Source organism: Pelophylax lessonae, assembly GCF_965119305.1.
Source record: "Pelophylax lessonae genome assembly, chromosome: 3".
Classification (NCBI taxonomy): Eukaryota; Metazoa; Chordata; class Amphibia; order Anura; family Ranidae; genus Pelophylax; species Pelophylax lessonae.
Genome location: NC_138770.1, coordinates 656561620 through 656579148, shown reverse-complemented (window position 1 = coordinate 656579148; position 17529 = coordinate 656561620). Strand labels below are relative to the sequence as shown.

Genomic DNA, 17529 nt, shown 5'->3' with positions numbered 1-17529 from the left:
TGCTCCTTTTCGGTGGCTCGGTTCTTGGCGTTCCTCCAGCAGGGGGTTGAGCAGCGCCTGGCCTTAAGTACCATCAAGAGCCAGGTTTCGGCTTTGGCTGGTTTTTTTCAATGTCCATCGGGCACACATTCCTTGGTGTGTACCTTTTTTTTTATGCAGGAAGTTCGACACTTGGCTCCTCCAGTGTGGTTTCCATTGCCGCCGTGGGATCCCGATTCGGTTTTTGTCAGTTCTCCAGAAGCCTCCTTTTGAAAATATTCGGGAGGTTCCCTTGTCTCCGAAGGGTGGCCTTTTGGTGGCTTCCCTGTTTCCCCCGAAAATGAGCCCTACCCCGAAAATAAGACCTAGCTTGATTTTTTTTTTTTTTTTTTGGGGGGGATATCTGCAATATAAGCCGTACCCTGAAAATAAGCCCTAGTTAAAATCCTTGTAAAAACATGTAATCCGTTTTTTGTAAAAAGATTCTAATGTGCAGTGTGTCTCCTTTTCTAACTTTATTGTGGAAAATACCTTTACAGCGCCGCTTACAAATGGAGACTCACTGGATATTGTATAAACTTTTTACAAAACCGATTTACATTATTTTACAATGATTTTAACCAAGGTTTATTTTTGGGATTACAGAATGTCATAATGCTGACTCCTGAGCTGACAGGGGTATAGGAGAAAAGATGGGACACAACCTTTTTAAAAAATTTATTTGTAGTCCAGGTTTTTTTTTTTTTAAACCTAGAGAGGGGTAAATGACACAGCACAAGGGCTGTGCATCCTTCTTTAAAGGAGATAATATATTATATATACAGTAAAACCTTGGATTGCGAGCATAATTCGTTCCGGAAGCATGCTTGTAATCCAAAGCACTCTTATATCAAAGCAAATTTCCCCATAAGAAATAATGGAAACTCAGATGATTCGTTCCACAACCATTCATTCATAAGTCCTTCAATTTATAGTCCATATAAAAAGATTATAGCATTGCGATAGGTTGTGTAACCATAAAATGTCCATCCACAAATATCCGCTTCCACAACGGGATTAGAAGCAAAATCCAGCAGGAGCTACAGAGTATCAAAGAGAAGAGTGGCACCTCTAAGTGTAGCAATATGGTTCCATTTAATGAAGGTGCAACATTTAGCAACTCACAAGGTTGATGAATAAAACAGGCACATCTAAGTATGCAGGCATCCGGGGTAAAGCTGTCCACATAGACTATCTTCTGCACCGCCGGCTGCCAGTCTGTAATCCTGACCGGGAAGACCACCCTGCAGTAAAGCGATCTGAAAGCGAGGGGCAACATGGAAGGGATGACGTAGATGGCGATGCGGAGGATGGTCCTATGTGGACAGCTTTACCCCTGATGCCTGCATCCTTAGATGTGCCTGTTCCAATCATCAACTATGTGAGTTGCTAAATGTTGTACCTTCATTAAATGTAACCATATTGCTACACTTAGAGGCGCCTCTCTTCTCTTTTATACTCAGCTGTGACTTGAGGCTACTTGTATATCAAGACATCGCTTGTAAACCAAGTCAAAATTTATTTGAAAATTTTGCTTGTCTTGCAAAGCGCTCTCAAACAAAGTTACTCTCAAACCAAGGTTTTACTGTATTGGGATTTTTGATCTACCGTAAAATCCATTTCTCTGATGTTCATTGAGGGACACAGCACCCACCCCTCTATGGAGTTAATGGTTTTTCTTCTGACACTGCTTGTAACAAAACTGAGTACCTATAGTAGATAATGGAAGTATACTCCCCTCGGACTGCCCCATAGGCGTAGTAAAGTTATTTCCTGCTTAGTGTCCTCCTGTGGGGGCAGCATAACCCACATAGTCAAGAAGATGAGGAGCTGTGTCTGTCAATGAACATCAGAGAGATGGATTTTTTTTTTTTATAACAGCTCTGTTCTCAGCTGCATAAGAGCCCAAAGGAGGAGAAACGGCAGCACACTGATCTTCCCAGTGAATGGCTGTGCAGGATTGGGGGGAGGGGGGTTTCAGGACAAGCCTGATCATTGGAGGAGAGCACACGGAGTTCCCAGCATAGCTAGAGAACTGACCAGTGTCTTCTCCTGCTTAGTGTCATCAGTTTTTAATAGGAAAGTTGGGGGGGGACTGGCAGGAACACCAGAGATTTCACATAAATGAAACCATACAAAAAGAACAGGATACGTTTTCATACAAGTACATGGTACAGCAGACCTATCAGGATATGAAATGTTTTTGGGTTTACATATTCTTTAATGTGGGGAAAGCATGGAAGGCTGTACTGCAATTGTACATTTTTTAAATTGTGTAAAATCTGTGCGGTTAGTTAAAATGATCTTGTGATAAACTTAGTTGTCTAATAAAGTGAACACTTGTTGGCAGGCTATGGACATTAAAGTTTTTTTTTTTTTTTTTTTTCTTACACATTCCTAACCAGCAGTAAATGAGATTTAAAAATAAGCCAACACTGACCCCTTTAACTGCAGGAACTGTGAAGTAAGTCATTCTCAAAGTTCCCAGCAGAGGTGCTGAAGTTGTTTTCTCAGCTGCTCCGCTCCCCCTCTCAGAACTCCTGCCCTGTTTTACATTAGAGATAGAGGGAAAGCTGTGTTGGTATGCACTGAAAAAATATATAACAGGTTGCATCTTGTGATGCGCTGCAGCTCACGGTGAAACGCCGAAAAAAAAAAAAATGGCATGCAACACAATTTAAAGACTCATACTAGAACCTATGTTATGTGTGAATGAGACCCTAAACAGAACTTTGGAAAGGTTCCATATTCTGATCTGCCTCTGTTTTTATATTTTTCAGATCTTATCTGGATTCCAATGTGGCAGTGTCCGAAGAACTTGTTAATAAATATAGCAATGTTGCCCTGGGACATGTTAACTGCACTCTTAAGGAGCTGAGGCGTCTCTTCCTGGTGGAGGATCTGGTGGATTCTCTGAAGGTAGGTACATATATTGGATGAAAAGCATGGTGAACTCTATAGGGCTGCACTGCAATCTTGGTACAGGAAAAGGGGCCAGAAAACCCCAAAACTACCTACACACTGAGCAATCGCTTCTGAAGTTGAAGGAGTTGTTAAGCCAGGAAGCTTTTTTTCTCTTAATGCAGTCTATGCATTAAGATAAAAAGCCTTCTGTGTGTAGCAGTCCCCCAGCACCCACTAATACTTAACTGTGTCCCCTCTCTGTCCAGCGAAGTCCATGAGTTCCTCGGCCATCTCCCTCCTGATTGGCTGAGATACAGCCACGGCGCCATTGGCTCCCACGGCTGTCAGTGAGCCAATCAGGAGAGGGGGCGGGGTTGAACGGCAGCTCCGTGTCTGAATGGATACACAAGGGTGCTCCAGTTGTGAGCTCCAGTTGCTCCTGGTTGAGTTCCAGTTGTGAGCTCCAGTTGCTCCTGGTTGAGTTCCATGTTACCTGGTTGAGTAGGTTTGCCTTTTGGGACTTTTTTTTTTTTCTGCTGTTTTTTTCCCACCCCTCATGTTTGACACTGCTTTGGGACGTCCCAATGGTCAAGAAGAATCTGGAGCTGTGTCAGTCAATGAAGGAAAGAGCGAATTGGATTTTTGTCTTGCTGTAAAAATCCTTTTCTCTGATGTTTGACAGACTCAGCACCATCCCCTCTATTGAGTTGGGTTACTTTTGTTCTGACACTGCTTGCAACAAAACTAAATGCCTGTAGCAGGAAGTGGGAGTATACCTCCTAGGACTGCCCCATAGGCGTGGTAAAGTATTTTTCCTGTCTAGTGTCCTACTCTGTAGGGGGCAGCATAACCCAGTGGTCAAGAAGATTCTGGAGCTTTGTCTGTCAATGAACATCGGTGAAAAGGATTTTACGGCAAGTCAAAAATCCCATTTTTGCTAGAAAATTACTTGGAGCCCCCAAACATATTTTTTAGCAGAGAACCTAGAGAATAAAATGGCAGTTGTTGCAATATTTTATGTCGCACTGTATTTACACAGCGGTCTTTCAAACTTTTGAGAAAAAATACACTTTAATGAATAAAAAAAACCAAAACACTAAAGTTAGCCCAATTCTTTTGTATAATGTAAAAGATGTTATGCCGAGTAAATGGATACCTAACATGTCACGCTTTCTAATTGCGCACACTCGTGGAATGACGCCAAAATTCGCTACTAAATTCTCTATAGGCGACGCTTTAAATTTTTTTACAGGTTAACAGTTTAGAGTTGGAGGAGGTCTTGGGCTAGGATTTTTACTCACTCTAGCATTCGCAGCGATACCTCACATGTATGGATTGAACGCCGTTTACATATGTGGCCCCGACGAAAGCTTGCATTCGCTTCCGCGTGCAAGCATGCGGGGACAGGGGCACTTTACATTTTTTTTTTTTTTTTTACATTTATTTTATTTTAATTTTTACTTTTACAAGGAATGTAAACATCACTTGTAATAGGCATAGTGAATGACAGGTACTCTTTATGGCGAGATCTGGGGTCATTAAGACCTCAGATCTCTCCTACGGGCTAGAAAGCCTGAAAAAAAAAAAAACAGCTGAAATCAGTGCAGTATTGAAAACTGCCAGGCCAGGCGGGACGTCATCACGTCGCGCCCGGGCCTCCTAGAGTCATAGACTGCCGGGGACCATCTGGTCCACGCAATCTCTATGGTGACACTTCCGCCGGCGGCCGGTTCCTTCTCTGGCTCGCCGATCGCACCGGAGAGCAGCGGAAGGTGGTGTCCCCTCCCACCGCCTGTAAGAACGATTAAGTGGCTGAGCAGCCGCTATGATTGTTCTTATGGTGAAGGGACTCGCTGGCTGAAAAAAAATATCTGATTCTTGCAGCGGCACCAGTTATTCAGATATCCCCACTCAAAGCCCAGGACGTCATAGGATGTCCACCTAAGGGGAAGTGGTTAATATTGGGACACTCGCCTGTCCTGGAATCCAGCAATGTCGGCACCGTAGCCAATGTTTCCGTCGGATGCTGCCGCGGCCGGATCCCTACTGTTAATGCGGGAAGCGCGCGGTGCTCGGTTACTGGCCTGGAAGGAGAGGGAGGAGGAGGGGGGCCAGACTTCTGACTTACCACTTTTGAATGGAACTCCGCTTTAACTACTTCCCGCCAGGAGGACGTCCTAGGGTTTTAGTGGTTATAGTGGGATGTTGCCTGTACCTACAGGCATTATCTCTGTATCTATATTTTCAGCCTGCAATCTCCTGTAATGCAGGAGTGATCCAAGTGGCTAATTAGCCACTCGATCACTTCTCTGGGTGGCGGAAGGGGGTCCTTTCCTGGGCGCCACCATCCCATCACTGAGCCCTGGGCGATGCGGCTGGCAGTGATGGCTGCCCTGAACAGGGAGCGAGGAACTGACGTTGCTCCTCTATTCCTGTAACCTTGGAAATCGAAAGTGATGAGTAGTTTGTCACTTCCGGTTCCACCTCTGTTTTCCTGGCGGCCAGGAAAGCAGCCGATCAGACTGATCTTTGTCTGATCGGCTGCATGGAAAGATAGAGGAGATATTTGGGGTCTAATAGACCCCAAATCTCTCCATAAAGAGAACCTGTCACAGCCCATGCTGTTAACAATGGATGATCAATAAATCAGTAGCAGTTAATCCAAAAATAATTGTAGAAAATAATAATTTATAAAAATGTAAGCGCCCCCCCTGTCCCACCATGCTTACATGCAAATGCATTGGTTACTCCCTTGTGCTTATGTAAATGGTGATCGCACCACACGTGAGGTATTGTTGCAAACTTTAGAGACCTCCTGGGCTGCTCTAAACTGGTAACCTGTAAAGCCTTTCAAAGCATCGCCTATGGAGAATTTTAAGCACTGTAAATTGCCGCCATTCCACAGGCAGACGCAATTTTAAAGCATGACATATTGGGTATCTTTTACATGGCGTAACATCATCCTTCACATTTTATACCTCAATATCGTGTGGCATAAGAAATTCCAACAACCTCCATTTTTCTCTCTTGGGCCTCTTTTAGTGTGTATGTAATAAATTCATTCTCACACACACTCAGACACTATCTCACAAAAGTGAGTACACCCCTCACAATTGTGTAAATATTTTTATATCTTTTCATGTGACCATGCTGAAGAAATTACACTTTGCTACAAAGTAAAGTAGTGAGTGTACAGCTTGTATAACAGTGTAAATTTGGTGTCCCCTCAAAATAACTCAATACACAGCCATTAATGTCTAAACCGCTGGCAACAAAAGTGAGTACACCCTTAAGTGAAAATGTCGAATTGGGGCCCAACTAGCCATTTTCCCTCCCCGGTGTCATGTGACTCATTGGTTTTACAAGCTCTCAGGTGTGAATGGGGAGTAGGTGTGTTTAAATTTGGTATTATCGCTCTCACTCTTACTGGTCACTGGAAGTTCAACATGGCACCTCATGGCTAAGAACTCTGAGGATTTAAAAAAAAAAAAATTGTTGCTCTACATAAAGATAGCTTAGGCTATAAGAAGATTGCCAAGAGCCTAAAACTGAGCTGCAGCATGATGGCCAAGACCATACAGCAGTTTACCAGGACAGGTTCCACTCAGAACTGGCCTCACCATGGTCGACCAAAGAAGTTGAGTGCACGTGCTCAGCGTCATATCCAGAGGTTGACTTTGGGAAATAGACGTATGAGTGCTGCCAGCATTGCTGCAGAAGTTGAAGGGGTGGGGGGCAGCCTGTCAGTGCCCAGATCATACGCCGCTCGCTGCATCAAATTGGTCTGCATGCCTGTCATTCCAGAAAAAAGCCTCTTCTAAAGATGATGCACAAGAAAGCCTGCAAACAGTTTGCTAAAGACAAGCAGACTAAGGACATGGATTATTGGAACCATGTCCTGTGGTCTGATGAGACCAAGATAAACCTTATTTGGTTCAGATGGTGTCAAGCGTGTGTGGCAGCAACCAGGTGAGGAGTACAAAGACAAATGTGTCTTGCCTACAGTCAAGCATGGTGGTGGGAGTGTCATAGTCTGAGACTGCATGAGTGCTGCCGGCACTGGGGAGCTACAGTTCATTGAGGGAACCATGAATGCCAACATGTACTGTGACATACTGAAGCAGAGCATGATCCCCTCCCTTCAGAGACTCGGCCACAGGGCAGTATTCCAAAATAATGACACCTAACACACCTCCAAGATGACCACTGCCTTCCTAAAGAAGCTTGAGGGTAAATGTGATGGACTGGCCAAGCATGTCTCCAGACCTAAACCCTATTGAGCATCTGTGGGGCATCCTCAAACTGAGGTTTCTATCGGAAGGTCTATAACATCCACCAGCTCCGTGATGTCGCCATGGAGGAATGGAAGAGGACTCCAGTGGCAACCTGTGAAGCTCTGGTGAACTCCATGCCCATGAGGGTTAAGGCAGTGCTGGAAAATAATGGTGGCCACACAAAATATTGACACTTTGGGCCCAATTTGGACATTTTCACTTAGGGGTGTACTCACTTATGTTGCCAACGGTTTAGATATTAATGGCTGTGTTGTTATTTTGAGGGCACAGCAAATTTGCACTGTTATACAAGCTGTACACCCACTACTTTACATTGTAGCAAAGTGTCATTTCTTCAGTGTTGTCACATGAAAAGATAGAATAAAATATTTACACAAATAATGTGAGGGGCGTACTCACTTTTGTAAGATAATGTGTGTGTGTGTGTGTGTGTGTATATATGTGTGTATATTTATTTATTTTTTTTAATTTTATTTTTTAAATTTTATTTTATTTTTTCTGGAGATTCTATTGGGCTGTTCTGTCCTTCAGAAAATGATAGTTGGATAACGTTTGTCCATTCACCACTAGTGAGTCATGGAACTGAGTATTTAGGAAAGAGGGAGAAAAAGCGGAAGTCCTTGTCTGCATACTTTTTAGAAAACTGACTTGTACTATTAAAGCCAGAGGGTTGGCATGACAGCCAGGCAACCAGCATTTGCAGGATGATAAGCTTTAGATGCTGAGAAAGTGTTCAGAAAATGGCGACATATTTTGATTCTGGAATTGAAAGAAAACAGGTGTTTCCAAAACAACGGACTCTATATTGGCCCCATGAGACCCGTATGTGTGCATAGGATACACCAAAAGTGGGACTTTCAAGGTGAGGTTCACTTGGCATAAGTAGATAAATAATAATACGGAACAATAGATAAAATACAATGATTTTATTAATACATAATTGACATAAAGATTAATCGACAAATGATGCTAAGCATCAGTGCAAGTATACAAAATAGTGCAATAAAACATGGATTTAAGAACCATATCCTATGGTAACAGGGTCACACAGGTCCGACATGTTTCGCCGCCATTTTATGGGCTTCCTCAGGGACCATAGAGACTGGTGACCTCCAAATGGGTTCAATTATACAATCCGGGGCATGGTAAATAAATCAGTACACAGTGGCATGATCTGCACATCCATCCGGGGAGTACTCGCGCTCCTGGACAAAATTCAGCTGGGTATGTCCTCCTAATGTGGCAGAGACTGGACCGAATAGTGCCAGACAACGGGAGTTTTAATAATACGGCCAGCAATAAAAGGAATTAAAATCGCTGCCTCAAGACGTCCAAACACAAATGATCACGGTCCAGCAGATAACGCCACCATAGTCCATATTTTGATTCTGGATTTGTGTCCTTTCACATAGCCGGTCGCATGACCAAGGCTCTCGCTCTGAAGCTGGGCCAACATAGTAGTAGCCTGCTCAGAGTGGGCAGCAATAAGGAGGTGTGTAAAACTTTTGGCTGTGAACTCCATGCACGGGGCAGTGTGTCAGATATGGCAGAAATGGATACACTGGAAGTGAGGCTGCGTAATGACTGAATACCCCGGCAGCAACTTTTATTTAATTTTTTTATTGTTGCTTGTGGCTAATGCCACACTGCTATGGACATGTCTCCTTGGCCTGTAACATGAAGACAGGCTGGTATCTGTGCAGTATCCAGACTGCTGTCTATTCCTAGCGGTACATGTGTAACCTAATGCAAGGGAGGGAGGGCTGCGCTGTCTTATGGACGTAACTCGGCAGACTGCCAAGTTGTCATCCAAATCATGTTCTCAGGTTTAATTCAAAGGTCATTATACTTTCTGGCTTATCAGCAACAGGAAGGTTTGTGACTAGACACTGGAGTTTTGTGGCCTTTACCACACATATTCTTTATCAGCGCATGAAGATTTTGTGCTTGGCCATTATAAGAGGTGTGTAACCCATGATGTCATTCTCTTGTGCACTGCAACTTTGAAGAAATTCATGTAGAATTTTGCCTAGTCAAGGGGCGGGCATGCAGTTCTCCTCTAAAGGTTAGGCTCCATGTTTGCTTGGGTGCATTGAATTACTATTTTTCTTAGTTTTGTATAATGGTAAAAGGCTGAAAATATTTAGGGCCCATTCACAGTTGTGCATGATGGCAACGTGTATACATGGTGCACATTGCCTCAATGCATTCACTGTGTGTGGTTCGTTTCAGTGCCATTCATTAAGTGTGTAAAGGTTTTGCACAGAGTGGTCCTGATCCTCTTCTGGGGTCCCCCACTAGCACTCCTGGCTCTACCTCTTCAGGACGTGCCCTCATAAGAAGCCGCTTTCTATGGGGCCACTCATGTAGGCTTGATCCCGAGCTACGCTGCCTGCGTCTATAGACACAGTGCAGCTCGGCCGTATCCCCACACTCCCTCATTACAGGGTTTGGTTGACAGCAGTAGGAGCCAATGGCTCCCAATGTTGCCACTCTGTCCTGTGAGGAGGTAGAAAGGTAGCTAGCATTCTAAGGTGGGCAGAACGGTTAGTTCTATCCCTCTCCGCCGTACACATTCTCGGGGTGGAAAACTGGCAGGCGGTTTACCTCAGCCGGCAGGCGTTGGACCGAGGGGAGTGGTCCCTTCATCCAGAGGTGTTTCGTCAGTTGGGTCTCCGGTGGGGCATCCCCGAGGTGGATTTATTGGCGTCCCGGCTCAACAGAAAGGTACAGAGGTATGTGGCTCGGTCGTGGGATCCTCTGGCGGACGCTACAGATGCGCTGGTGGCCCCGTGGGGTCAGGATCGTCAAATTTATGGCTTCCCTCCTCTCCAGCTTCTGCCAAGACTTCTACGCAGGCTCAAGGCAGAAGGGATTTTGGTCATCTTAGCGGCCTCGCTGACTTGGTACGCTGATCTGGTGCGGCTGGTCGTGGAGGTTGCTTGGCACTAGGGAGGATCTGCTGTCCCTAGTGCCAATCTTCCATCCTGCTTTACAGTCGATGGCTTGGCTGTTGAATGTGAGGTGCTGATAGAGGTTTATCTGAGTCTGTGATTCCAACGCTGTTAAAAGCTAGGAAATCTACTTCTAGGAAGATCTACCATCGCTACTTCTAGGAAGATCTACCATCGTACATGGAAGGCATACATTGCATGATGCAAGTCTGGTTCATCCTCGCTCTTATTTTTCGGTGGCTCAGATCTTGACCTTCCTTCAACAGGGGGCTGAGCAGAAACTCGTCTTGAGTACTATCAAGGGTCAGGTGTCGGCCTTAGTGGTCTTCTTTCAATGGCCCTTGGTCACATACTCCTTGGTGCGTACTTTTCTTCGGGGAGTTAGGCACTTGACCCCTCCAGTGCGGTCTCTGTTGCCGCTTTGGGACCTCAATTTGGCGCTCCCAGTCCTCCAGAAGCCTCGTTTTGAGTATCTTTGAGAGATTCTACTGCTTATGCTGTCCTTTTTTGGGTATTCACCCCTGAGTGCTGGGTGTCTGAATTGGTGGCGTTACCATGTTGTTCACCTTGGTGGTTCACAGTGATTAAGGTGGTTGCCCTATCAGTCCTGCCTTCCTCAGGTTGTCTCTGATTTTCATTTGAATGAACACATTGTGTTGCCTTCCCTGTGTCCCAGGCCAAAACATCTGAAGGAAATTGCTTTGCATGTTTGGATGTGGTCTGGGCGATTAGGATGTACCTTGCAGCTATGGAGTCTTTTAGGAAATCAGACTCACGATTTGTGCTTACGGATGTGCCTCGGAAAGGGTTGTCCGCTTCCTCTGTGACCATTTCCAGATGGATCAGGCGACCGTGATTCAGGCCTTTTCCATCAAGGGGTCATGTTCCTCCTTTCCCTGTCAAGGCGCACTCTAATCAGGCGCTTAGTGCCTTCTGTCATCAGGCATCAGTGACGCAGGTTTGCAAGGCAGCCACCTGGTCGTCGGTGGATGTGTTGGCATCTGCAGATGCTTCCTTTGGCTGCAAGGTTTTGCAGGCTGCTGTAGAGGACTTGGTCCTCTTTTAGGGTGTTTTTTACTTTTTTCAAGTGAGCTAGTTTTTTTATGGTTGACCTCCATGTTACCTGGTTGGCTATGTTTAGCCTTGGGAAGTATTTTTCCCCACCCCTCCTGTTTTGACACTGCTTTGGAACGTCCCATGTAGTCAAGATGAGGAGCAATGTCAATGAATGAAAGAGAAAATGGTATTTTTGACTTACCGTAAAATCGATTTCTCTGACTGTTCATTGACTGACACCGCACCCACCCCTCTGTGGAGTTGCAATTCTTCTGACATGGCTTGTAACAAAACGGAGTACCTATAGCCGAGAGAGGTAGTATACCCCCTGGGACTGCCCACTGAAGGCCCAGGACGTCATATGATGTCCAGCGGTATGGAAGTGGTTAACATTTTAGGGAGTAATATAGCTGTCATAACAGTGCTAAGATTGACTGACTGGAGACATCTATAGTACATTTTCTTCCTATAGGACTTTACTTGTTAAAGGAAAAGTTCACCTTTTTTGAAATAAATAATAAATGCACATCACTTTTGCAGGTAAAAAAAAAAATATGCCCATTATTAATTATTTATTTATTTTTTTTTTTGTTAGCCTGGAAAGCATTGCACCCACGATTAGCAGATCATGGACGCTACGCAGGGCTCTTGCAGACTGTAAGGGTCCATTCACACTAGCGCGACTTGTCAGGCAACTTGGTCGCCTGACAAGTCGCGGTCGGTCGCTCGCCATTGAATAGTACAGGAGCCGTTCTAATAGGAGCGACACAAGTCGCTCCGACTTAGAAAAAGGGTCCTGTACTACTTTGGGCGACCTGGAGGCGACTTGCATTGACTTCAATTATATGAAGTCCGTGCAAGTCGCGCCGAGGTCGCGGTGCACGCTATGCACCGCGACTTCACAGGTCGCCCCACAAAATCCTGTCGCGCCAGTCTGAATGGGCTGTAAGCTGTTTGGCTGTACATTGTACAGACAAGCTGTGGCACTCTAGCAGGAAGCATCAATGAACTATCGGAGTGCTCAACATTGGGAAGTTGGGGAGGTTTGGGACCAGTGCATCTGTAACAAGTTACATGTTACACCCTGAATATGGGTCCAGCGCTCTCCTCCTCCTCCTCCTCCTCCTTCCAGCGCTGTGGGTAGTCCCTCAGCAACAAAGGAGGAGGCTTTGCAGGAAATCGCACCCCTAGAAGGACCTTGCTGGAGCAAGGATTATAGTAATGCTCCTTATTCCTGCACCCCTAGACTTATTGACCAAGGGTAGATTTTGTCTAATTCCTGGAGTTGGTCTTTAAAGATTTGAGACCTTATTTTTTATGCTGAAGGTTACATGGATTGTGAAATAATTGTGTAACCCTGTATGAGTCAACTATGTCCCATGATCCAGTAATTGCTGGTTGTACAGCTGACACCGTGAATATTGCACATTGCAGCCTCATTATCAGATACAGTATATGGAGATCAGGACACTCTCCTCTCCTCCACCATGTACATAAGTGTCGCAGCCTTTGCCATGACACTAAAAATTTAGCTCATGTGCATCTTGTTTCAACTGATCATTCTTGAGATGTTTCTACAACTTGATTGTTAAGTTTACTGTTTAGGCCCATTTCACACACTCCGTCCGTCGGACGGAGTCCGTTTTTTTCTCACCGGGGGATCGATCTGCCGACCCCCCGCTGAGCAGGAGGATGACAGCTGTGTCTCTGCGCGGTGTGCGGAGACACAGCTGTCAGTTCCCCATGCATCTTTATGGGGAAACCGGATGGGAATGGACCGTCGGTTTGTTCTCATCCGATCCAATCCGCTGGACGGATGGAAAATAGGGTTTCCATCCGTCCAGATTTATCGGATCGGATGCCAGCAGACATGTCTCCGCTGACATCCGATTCCCCATAGGGATGCATGGGGGGACCGTTCAGATCCTCAAAAAAAAAAAACGGACAGGCGGATCTGAACAGTCCGCCTGTGTGAAAGAGCCCTTAGTCTTTATTTAAAGAAGTGTATTTTTTTCCCCCAAACAAATTGCATACGAAAGACCCCGCTGCACAAATAGTGTGACTTAAAATAAAAATACAGATTTTAACTTTTAAGCAACAAGTTTCAGGCTTTGTCTCTATGTGGTTAAAATGACCTCATTTGCAGACCGAAGTTCATCCCTTTGATCTCTAAACGAACCAAATGATATATTTTTCTCTCAGCGCTGAGCAATGTTGTGATAAACTTTGCTGGCTGCCTTTTTTTTTTTTTTTTGACAGCTGGGAGTAGATAAGTGCTTTGCACTTGTTACACAAACTGTGGAAATGCTGGATTAGGATCGTGAGGAGGGGGGCGGTTGAATCAATCGCAATTTTTTTTTTTTTACAATCGTGCAGCTCTGATGTGCAGGCGCCACACATGTGTTGGGTAGCCATAAAGGGCTTAAGGAAGACCCCCCCCCCCTCCTAATGTCGTCGTCTCTGCAGTTTCGCCATGGACTGTGCTTGATCAGCTTCAACAGTTAGCCTCTTCCCTGGCCAGAGGGGCTGGAGATCGATGGCTCTGATCTTGGAAGTGCTCAGTTGAACACTTCCAGGTTCATACTTCCCAGGGGAGAATGGCAAACCATTATAAAAAAAAAAAATCACGATCCCAAAATGAAAGTAAAGTATTCTTCAATTGTTAAAGCGCCAACCCGTACCATTGAAGCTGAAGTGTATGTTGTATGAAAACTTTCATTCTTACTTTACGTTGTTCTTTGATCTCTTTTGATTAGCATGGCAGCCAACAGTTTATGTAAAACCTGTTGATGATCTCAATATTTAGCATGGTGACCTGTGAATGTTACGGTCACATAATCAGATCTAGAGGGAAGACAGCACAGCGCCTTCTAAGTGCAGCAAGACATTTATTGAAGTATGTGCAGCAGTATTACACTCACATTTAGTCGGTGAATAAGATGCAGTTAGTCAAGTAATGTTGATCATCAGGAGCATCACTGGAGCAGGTGCTGGTGGTGGAGGCAGTGGATCCCAGTGAGAGCGGCAGGGGGGGGGGGGGGTTTCCTCCGTGTGTACAGGGACGGCCTTGGTGGTGTCTGTGGGCTCCCTGTCAGCTGGTGGAATGCTGGCACTCGTGGGTCCTGGGATCCTGACGTCACTCCTGGCGGTGATGCGGGATGCTACGACCAGGAGTGATGTCAGGATCCCAGGACCCACGAGTGCCAGCGTTCCACCAGCTGACAGGGAGCCCGCGGACACCACCGAGGCCGTCCCTGTACACACGGAGGAACCCCCACTGCCGCTCTCACCGGGATCCACTGCCTCCACCACCAGGACCCGCTCCAGTGATGCTCCTGATGATCAACATTACTTGACTAACTGCATCTTATTCACCGACTAAATGTGAGTGTAATACTGCTGCACATACTTCAATAAATGTCTTGCTGCACTTAGAAGGCGCTGCGCTGTCTTCCCTCTTGTCTCCCCCCAGAGATCTCTTCTGTCTCTTCCGCCGGCAGCCGCTACAGTGGACAGCTACCCCCTGAACTGTTTGGGGGTCCCCCTACCCCTGGTGTTTCCCTTCCCCCCCCCTCCCCCGGGTCCCCAGGACTAGACTTTTTTGAGACCTCTTCTTGCGCCAATTCAACTCTAAAACATAATCAGATCTAAGGCTCGGTTGACGAAAAAACACCTGTGTAAAGGTTTTTTTTTTTTTTTTTATTGTCCAATAAGATTAATTCATTCCAGTCACATGGCTGGAAAAAAATCCCTATTCCCCAGGACTCTTAAAGTGACACTAGATTATATCCTTATTCTGCAAACCTCATCCATACACATCTACTAATGGACCTGTAATGTATTTTGAGGAAATTGTTCCTTCCTGTAATTTTCTGTGTTATGTCCTCAGTCATCTCCCGAACCTCTCCTCCTCCCTCACTTCCATTTGTTAGGATCAAGCAGTGCACAATAATTGTGGACATGTACACTGCAAATCTGCAAATCCCAGTCTATAGTCCATCTCTGGACCATGGAGATTGAACAGGGCCACCCTCTAACAGGAAGTTGGATCACAGCAGCAAAAACAATAATCGAGGATGAGAGCAATAGATCTAATCTAATAAGAGTGTACATGTTAAACAAGACATTCCCGGAGTTCCAGTTAGCTCACTGTGAAAGCCTGAGAGGAGCATCCTGGGAGAATGGGGTCATCAGTCTGCTGCAGGCAGGAGGAAGCATTTCCTCAGTCTCCAAGTGATCACTCACTTGGAGTCTTGTAACATTGTAACCTGGTAGTACAAGGGAGGAGCAGTGAGGTGGCTGAGCTGAATGAAACATGTTTACCCAGTTTAGGACATAAATGTCCCCGTCCAGACACTGGGATGTTCTGGAGATTGTAAACCAATATCACAGCAGAGTGCAGAGGAGAAAGGAAGATAAGCGTCAGGGAAAGTACTGTAATCTGGGGAAATAATACCTGTACGCAATATCCTTACAAATAACTGACATTTATGCCTTTCACACACACATAGGGGGCCAGAAAACATTCACTGTGCAGATGTGACACTGAATGAAAATTCCCTGTATTCTCTCTAACCTGATTAGTTCCTATATCATCAGCACCATCTAGAGGCCATAATGCTCATGGCACCTTCCAGGGGAAAAAAATGCATTCTGGCCACTAGATGGTGATATAGGAACTAATCCTATTGGAAATAATACAGGAATTTTTTGTTAAGGTGGATGTTTTACATTGGTTTTATTCATGGACCCCAGAGATTGGCTTTAAAAGCATTTTACTTTTTTGTCATTTGATTTGTGTTTTTGTGTTTTGAATTTGAATTAGAAACCTTAAGAGTGACAGTTGTGTGTCCAGCATTAATGACGACTTGTTTCAAGCGGTGTGATGGGGTGCAAATGGTGAAATACCATCCACTCCACACATCATTTATTATATAAGAAGGTTGAATCTGGGATGTCTTCTCTATGTAAATGTCATGTAAACTTATGTCAGAATTGTACAATCCACTGACCTGTTCTGTGTTCAGTTTGCAGTGTTGATGTGGGTGTTCACCTATATCGGTGCCTTGTTCAATGGCCTGACCTTACTGATCCTGGGTAAGTAGAGCTCTGCTTATGGATGTGTTGTCTCTGTATTGTGGCCGCTTACCATGGTGCTGTCTTAGGGCCAAGGGCCATAGTCCTTCTCTTGGGAGCCCCTTACAGCAGACAGTTTGTGGCAGTAAATGCAATAAAGGCCCCTGAATTCTGTAATAGTATTAATAATATGGTACACAAGATAGAATTTCTGCTAATTATCCCACTTTGGATAGATAAAACTGATATCATGATACAGAATAGGCTGCCGCAGCATATTTAGCTGGGCTTTGCTTTTTAGCGTGACAATTGGGATTTATTATTTAGAAAAAACAAAAAACATGGTGTCCTTTAGACCCCGTTCACACTGGGGCGACCTGTCAGGCGACCTGGTCGCCTGACAGGTCGCCGTAGGTCGCCTGCCATAGAGAAGCTGCGGACCCGTTCTAATAGGAGCGACACAAGTCGCTCCGACTTAGAAAAAGGGTCCGGAGCTTCTTTGGGGCGACCTGCATTGACTTCAATGTTATGAAGTCCGTGCCGGCCGCTCCGATGTCGCGGTGCGAGCTGCACACCGTGACCTGTGAGGTCGCCCCAGCAAGTCGGGTTGCCCCAGTGAGAACGGAGTCTTATGGTCTCTATACAACAGGATTTGTAAAGTGTTTACCTAAATCCCTACTAAAGCTGGCCATTGATGGATCAAATCTTGACTGGTTTAGCTGAGATTCGATCCATCTATGGGCTGGCTGATTGTATCCAAGTCATACAACCATCCTGTTGGATTTTGTACATGATTACTAATGCCCCGTACACACGTGCAGATTGTCGGCCGAAAAGATTCGGCCGACGACCGATCGGCCGGTTGTAGGCTTGTTAGTATGATGCTTCTGACAGCCGACAGCGCACTTTCGGCCGAACATAATCTGTCGTGCAAGCATTAAAATTTTTGTATGCCGACACCAGAACGGCCGATTGTTCGCCAGTCAGTACAGATTTCGGCCGACAGACAGCAGATTTGCAAGACTGTGCATGCTCAGAAAAGAAAAAACACAGGGAAAGATAACCATCACATGACATCACTTCTGCAGTCGGCTGTTGTTGGCCGACAAAATTCGTGTGCAGTCTTTTGCACTTTTCAACAGACACGACGGCCCTCGGACAAAAGACGGCCGATCGTTCGGCCGACGATCGGTATGTGTGTACGAGGCATAACGGTGGCTGTAACG

The 17529-nt window shown here is 45.4% G+C and overlaps 1 protein-coding gene across 1 annotated transcript in view; it reads left to right on the top strand.

Moving 5' to 3' along the window:
• The window catches only part of RTN4 (reticulon 4), a 133957-nt gene that overhangs the window by 107393 nt on the left and 9035 nt on the right, over positions 1-17529 (top strand). Inside the window, exons 5-6 of the mRNA XM_082249290.1 lie at positions 2799-2937; positions 16255-16324. Of these exons, the coding sequence (XP_082105416.1) occupies positions 2799-2937; positions 16255-16324 (209 nt within the window). The remainder of the gene's footprint in view (positions 1-2798; positions 2938-16254; positions 16325-17529) is intronic.